The sequence below is a fragment of the Onychomys torridus genome, chromosome 22, assembly GCF_903995425.1.
Source record: "Onychomys torridus chromosome 22, mOncTor1.1, whole genome shotgun sequence".
NCBI lineage: Eukaryota > Metazoa > Chordata > Mammalia > Rodentia > Cricetidae > Onychomys > Onychomys torridus.
The window spans coordinates 15,576,854-15,583,844 of NC_050464.1; the positions used below are offsets into that span (position 1 = coordinate 15,576,854).

Here is a 6,991-nt window from a genome sequence, read left to right on the forward strand (position 1 = left end):
GGTGGGTTACATCCATCTACAATGAGATCTGGTGCCCTCTTCTGGCATGCAGGTATGTATGCAGACAGAAACATAGTACATAATAAATAAATAAATCTTAAAATAATAATAATAATAATAAATAAATAAATGAAACAGTTGGCACTACAAGAGACCAATTACAGCATCCTGGACAGAAATCATCCCACAGCAGGTCCCTGTGGGAAAACAACTGAGGACTTCAAACTAGAGCAGAGCCCATGACTTGGGATTCAGGAACCAGCAGGGGGCAGCAGTGAGGCTGAGCACAAGGGGCAGCTGGGATCCTGAGGAAACAGCCACAGTCTGTTGTGTAAAAATGCTGGGGTCCAGGACCTGATATATGTCAGGCTAGTGAGGTCAACCCCTCCTTGACAGATGGAGCATTCGGGTGAACTTTTACCCACACACCTCAGAATGTAGGGCAAGGCCAGATGAAGCCAGGAGGTGAGACTTGGAACCTAATCAGATATCCGGAGTCCTCAGAATCCTGAACCTTCTGGAGAAGGACCAGACCACCTTTCTGTAAAGTTAGGCTGAACACCACCAAAGGCATGGAGAGTTGGCAGCTGGTGATGGACCCAGCTGACCATCATGGAAGCCACCGGGGCTCTGGCTTGGAAGCCTCTGTTTTCCTTGTTCCCTTGATGTCACCTCAGGCTCCCAAATCCCCTCTCTCCTTCCTTGTGGTCACATCTCCTACACAAGCCCAAAGGCTCTTCAGAATAATTTTCATGATGTGGCTGCTCTGTCTTCTGGTCCCTGCCTCTCCTCTGCAGCAGAAGTAACCGCAGTCCCATGCACAGGAGCACTGAGGTGCAGCCTCATCACTGTGTGGCTGTTACCCCTGTGGTCCTCACATGGCCCTGCAGGAGCTGGGGACTCGGTGCTTTGCTGTTGATCACAACCTTGCTCTGGTCATATTTACTCAGGATAAGGACATGGTAAATATGTGTGGACAGATCAGCTATTAAATGCGTCTTGCATGATTGTATGTGTCTGTGTGCAGGTGCATGTGTGTACAAGTAAGTGTGTGCTCAGGTATGTGCAGGCCAGAGGACAACTTCCAGCATTACTACTTAAGACACCATCCATCTCAGGGTTTTGTTTGTTTGTTTGTTTTAGGATTTTGTTGTTTAATTTGGTTTTGTTTCTTTCTATTGATTTTGGAGTTTGTTTGATTTATTATTTTGGGGTGGGTTTGTATGTTTGTTTGTTTTTGAGACAAGGTCTATGTAGCCATTGATGGCCTGGAACAGCACATATAGACCAGGCTAGCCTCAAACTCAAAGAGATCAATTTGCCTCTGACTCTGTCTCTCAAAAGTTAGAATTAAAGGCATGCACCATCATACGTAGCACATATTGTTTTTAAATTTTTTAATTATTTTTTTACTCTGTGGGGTCAGGGCACACTTGTGCTACATCCTGAAAAGCAGCCAGGTTCTGACACTGCAGTCTGACACTCTCCATGGTCATATGCGTGCAGAAGCCCCATGTGTGCACACCAAAGCTCCAGGCTGCTCTTCCACAAAAAGTGCCCCTCCCCTGTGAAAGCATCATGGCTGCAGGGCACAGTCACTGCTGTTGGGGAAATGGAGTGGGCATTGCAGGAGACTGCTTACAGCATCCTAGACAGAAATCATGCCACAGCAGGTCCCTGTGGGGATTCAACTGAGTCCAGGACTTGAAACAGGAACAGAGCCCATGACTTGGGATTCAAGATCCAGCAGGGGGCAGCAGTGAGGCTGAGCACAAGGAGCATTGGGTTCTTAAAGAACCCACTAGGGCCTGTTGTGTAAAAATGCTGGGGTCTAACACCTGACATGGCGGCCTCATCAGGTCCAGCCCTTCCTTCAGAGACATAGCAATCCAGTGACCTAGTTCACAGACCCCAGACAGTAAGGCAAGGTCAGATGAAGCCTGGAGGAGAGTAGTCAAGACCAGGAGAGCCCCTCTAATAACTCCCTGTGGATAAAGACAAGGCTCATCCGGTAGAATGCTTACTGCACACAACCCTGGGTTCTACCTCCAGGAGGAGATAGGGGCACAAAGCAGAACACTTGTCACCTCAGCTCTTGGGAGAGCAGAGAGGAGGATCTGTAGGAGTTCAAGGTTATCCTTGGCTACATAAGAAGTTCAAGGCCCAGCATGAGATATATGAGAATCCATTCAATAACAGGGGTGTGTGTGGTGGTTTCTGACAGGTACAATAGACCCATTCCTTCTCCTTACTAACCATTTGGAGCCAACTCATCCCAGAGATTCTGTGCATCTGTATCTCCAAGGGCAGCATGGATGGATACAGAAGTGAGTCCATGTGCTGATGACAGTGAGGCCATGAGTGTTTGTGCCTGGTTCAGGTCAAGGTATCTGAGGACCATGGGGACAGTGGGGAAGGCAGAGACAGCAGATGGGACAGAGGTGGCTGCACAGCCACCTGCAGGGAGGCATGGAGAAGGCAGTCAATGCAGCAATCTAAGGAAATGGGAAGTTGCCTCTGCACATGTCACTCAGGGAGAATGATGCCACTTCCTGTGGTACACTCTTGTCTTCCATGGAACTGATGGAACCCTGTCATGGGGAAGGGTAGGATGTCCCTCCTGCAGAATGGCCCTGAGGTCACCACGGCCTCTGTCCCCACCCCTCACACCTCCACCCTAGTCACTGTTCAGTGTGTCCACTGTTGGAGATGTCCCAGGCAACATGTCACAAGTGATACACTGATGTTGTGAGTCTTTTTTCCACTTCATCCAAAGAAGGTTCTACAACAGCCACAGCTAGAAGGTGTCACTCAAGTGCTTTCTGGAAACATTCCTCCTGTAAACCCAGAAGCATATCCATAGCCTTTTAGGGGAGTTCAGATGCTGCACCGAGCAGGCAGACTGAAGTGTGTGTGGAGTGGAGGACTACAAGTACTTGATGGGATGAAGTCCAGTCAACCTGCCATGTGGCAGTCCTGTGACGTGTCCCAGGGCTTCTCTGATCCTTGCCATCCTCTTCTGAGGTGTGTGAAGGTTGGAGGAGGTAGAAAGTCTCCTTCAGAAGCTGGAGTAGCTTTGGAGTCACTGTCTAGGGAAGGGAGACAGTCACCCAGGAAGCCCAGGGTAGTTACAGACTCGGCAGCAGCGAGCAGGCCAGGGCGAGAGTGTCCACTGGGCCTTGGCTCTGCCAGGTGCTGTGAAGAGTCCCTGAAGGACAAGAAGAGGACAAAGAGCAGATGGTGGTGAGGACACTGAGCTAGGGCTGGGGACGGAATGTGTTTTCCCATCACCTCCATCTTCACTGTCTGAAGTGAGCAGAAACTGACCACTTCTGTGCCTGAGGTTATTAGAAAGATAGACAGACAGACAGACAGACAGACAGACAAGACAACCAGCATGATGGAAGACACAATGAGAAATAGATGAGGAGGGGGAGGGCAGGAGTGGAGGAAATCTGGAGGTGAGGAAACAGTGATTAGAGACCACAAAGGAAATGGACAAGACAGGAGGTCCAGGTGGAGGAGAGGAGAGCCCGGCATGGTGAGGTCAATTCCAAATCTTCCTGTCAAAATGGGGGTTAGGCTCAAAGGCCTGGCCATCCTGTCAGTGACCACAGGGAGGATCTTCTGTAACAAGAGAAAGGAGAAGCCAGAATCATGAAGGAAGTTGCTGGTCACAAGGAGTTGGGGATGGGGAGGTTCTTCTCCGACTCACTCCTCCACATGAGAAGGCCCAAAGGTTGTGTTTCACTTTACCCTGATTCTTCCTGAGTCCTGTGCACCCAAGGGTCCCTCACAGATCCTCCTCTCCTGCCTGGTGGCTTTGCTGGTCTCACTTCCTGGAGGGAACCAGGCCATGGCTTGGATCCTGCTTCTGCTGCTGTCAGCTGCATGCCTGCAAGCTGGTGAGTTCGGGGACCTTGTTAGCAGGGACTCTACCTTAACCACAGGAGGGGCCGGTGGGGCTGGGTAGAGTGGGCTGTCATTTGGCCAGTTGTCTGCTAGAGGAGACACCAGTGCTCTGTGCCTGAAGAAAGAGCTCATCCTCAGAGATAGTCCAGCCCAACCTGTCCTCATCTGTCCTGTACTGTATGGATAATGGCTCAGGAAGCTCTGGGTTGTCCTTTCCATCCCTTGCAGAGACATCATATTCTCCCCATCCTTTCCAGGTTACTCAGCAGGATCCAACAGAGAAAGACCCTTTGGGGTCAACCAACCAGCACACCTCTCTGGTGTCCAGGGCGGCTCCCTCGAGATCCCCTTCTCCTTCTACTTCCCCTGGGAGTTGGCAGAGGATCCACAGATGAGGATTCTCTGGAGATGGAAGCACTTCCATGGGGAATTTATCTACAACTCCACCCCGACTTTCATACATAAGCATTTCAAGAACTGGCTCATCCTGAACTGGACACAGCCTCAGACATCCGGAGTCCTCAGAATCCTGAACTTGAAGGAGAAGGACCAGACAGTGTACTTCTGCCGAGTTCATCTGAACACAAGACATGGCGTGGAGAATGTGCAGACAATTGGAGGGACCCACCTGACCATCACCCATGGTGAGCCACCCTGGCTCTGGCTTTGATGCCTCTGGCTTCCTCATTCTCTGGATGTCACCTCAGGCTCCACAGTTCTGAGCTTTCTTTCATACTCCTTTCCCTTGGCTCTGCCCAGGCTGTGACAACAGGATCTTTCCCTTGTAGTTGTGATGAGCCTTTGCTGTCTTCTCTGACCTTGTCTATCATTCTCTGCTAAGATGAACCCTACGCCCTCTGTAGGATCCAGCATACCCCCACTAGTCGATTTACCCACTTTCTGTCCCAAACTTACACTGCAGGCCAGGCCACTTCTCTATGACCTCAGTTGGACTAACTTCTCCAGGACCTCAACTGAGTGACTCCTCCAGGCTATAACTGACTCACTTGGTCCTGGGGCAGGGATCCAATGAGTCCCTGTATGAAGCATCTCCACACAGCTCCAACCTAAGCCCAGAACAAACAGCAGGTGCCCACTGGATGTTCTTGGTGTCCTACCATCCAACCGTACACTGCCATCTAGCACCACAGCCCCCCATTTCCTCTCCTAGCTCCCCAGGACACATCCCTCACCTCTCCCTACCCACTCCCTTGTCTCCTCTCCATTCCCATACCCCCTCTCCTTCCCTTCTTACCCTCACCTCTCCTACAAAAGCTCCAAGAGTCTTAGGATATAATGTCTCCATTTTCAAGATATGGGTGCTCTGTCTTCTGGTCCTTGTCTCTCCTCTGCAGCAGAAGTAACTGCAGTCCCATTCATAGGGAGCACTGAGGTCCAGCCTTGTCACTGTGTGACTGTTACTCCTGTGCCCTTCACATGGCCCTGCAGGAGCTGGAGACTCTGTGTACTTAGTTGCTGATCACAACCTTACTCTGTGGCTTTTTTTTTATATTTTGTATGTTTTTATATTCATATTTTGTGTTTTGTTTTTTATAAGACAGGGCCTCACCATTTATCCCTGGTTGTTCTGGAACTCACAGATATCTATGTGCCTCTATCTCCCAAGAGCTGAAATTAGAGGCCTGGGCCACCACATCTAGCAGTGACTCTTGACTGGATTAAGCCACCCTATGAGTGGACACCTACAGCTCAGTTTTCTGCAGTCTCTATGGCCGCCATGTTGACCTGATGTAATGTCAACTAGCAGCTGCCAGGGCTCCGGGCTAGGAGGGAAAGGAGCTGTTTCTTGGGTCTAGAGTGGTTCTCAATCTTCCTGATGCAGAGACCCTTTAATACAGTTCCTCATGTTGTGGTGACTGCCCCCAGCCATAAAATTATTTTCATTGCTTCTTCATAACTGCACTTTTGTTACTGTTATGAATCATAATGTAAATATTTTATATGCAGAATATATTATATTCTACCACTGTGGGAGTATCGAACCACAGGTTGGGAACTGTTGGTCTAGTGTATCCAAATATGTAAATACTGTGGAAATTAACCTTAGTGATGTTTGTAGAGAGATGAATGTACTCTGCCCTACAAGGACCTGTTCACTTATGGATAAAACTATATATTTTCTGCTATACATACTTATGTATTCAGTGTGTGAGAACATGTGGGTGGTCTGTTAATTCAGGTGTGTGTGTGTGTGTGTGTGTGTGTGTGTGTGTGTGTGTGTGTGAATGTTCACATTTCAGGGTGTACATGTGGATCTAGAGGACAACTTCAGGTGTCCTTCCCTTATTTTGAGACAGGGTCTCTCACTAGCTTCAAGTTTGCTAAGTAGACTAGGCTATATGACCAGTGAGCCCCAGGGACTGCCTGTCTCCAGATCCTCAGTGCTGGGATTACAGCTCACTCAGCTCTGTTTGGTATTGATCTAAATGTATATAGACAGGCTGGTTTTAACTCACAGAGATCTGGCTGACCATGTTTCTAGGGTTAAGATTAAAGGCCACACCCAGTACACCAAGCTCTTGATATGGATACTAGGGTTCAATCTCAGGTTCTAAATTCCCAAGAGCAAACACTCTATGGACTGAGTCTTATCTGCATGTTACCTACATCTATGAGAAAACAACAGTACTTCTGGTGCTTAGTTGTCTGTGACCAGATGACCATCCAGGACACACCTCCAGGACAGGTGGAGAGTGAGCGTTTAAGCTTGCTCTCCTGGAGTCCCAGCCTTCAGCATGTGTTTCTTTCTCTGTGAACTTCTAACAGCTGTTCCCCATCCCAATTCCACAGAGTAGACAAGGTGTGACACTCACCCCGTCCCTCCCTCATCCCCGGGGATCAGCTCACTCCTCATCTCTCCCCAGCCATCAGCACCACCATGCAGAGCCCCTCCATCCTCACCTCTGCAGTCACCACAGCTGGCCTGGAGGACACAGAGGGCCAGAGGAATCCTTCACTTGTGAACCTGGGAGCCACAGTCGGGGTGGTATTGGCCACAGCTGTGCTCATAACCCCCGTCTGTGTACTGATGATCTTCCTCTGGGGGAAACAAAGGTAA

The 6,991-nt window shown here is 49.4% G+C and overlaps 1 protein-coding gene across 1 annotated transcript; it reads left to right on the forward strand.

Moving 5' to 3' along the window:
- The first annotated feature begins 3,732 nt into the window (after positions 1-3,732).
- LOC118572567 (paired immunoglobulin-like type 2 receptor beta-2) lies at positions 3,733-6,991 on the forward strand. Its single transcript, XM_036172288.1, has 3 exons — positions 3,733-3,905; positions 4,170-4,556; positions 6,798-6,991. The coding sequence occupies exons 1-3, from the start codon at positions 3,857-3,859 to the stop codon at positions 6,989-6,991; spliced, it is 630 nt and encodes a 209-aa protein (XP_036028181.1). The 5' UTR covers positions 3,733-3,856.

Bases quoted from the DNA above. Each gene is read 5' to 3' on its own strand.
- LOC118572567 (XM_036172288.1), top strand. From the start codon at position 3,857: ATGGCTTGGATCCTGCTTCTGCTGCTGTCAGCTGCATGCCTGCAAGCT. The intron at 3,906-4,169 runs GTGAGTTCGGGG...CATCCTTTCCAG, and splicing joins AGCTGCATGCCTGCAAGCTG to GTTACTCAGCAGGATCCAAC. The intron at 4,557-6,797 runs GTGAGCCACCCT...ATCTCTCCCCAG, and splicing joins CCACCTGACCATCACCCATG to CCATCAGCACCACCATGCAG.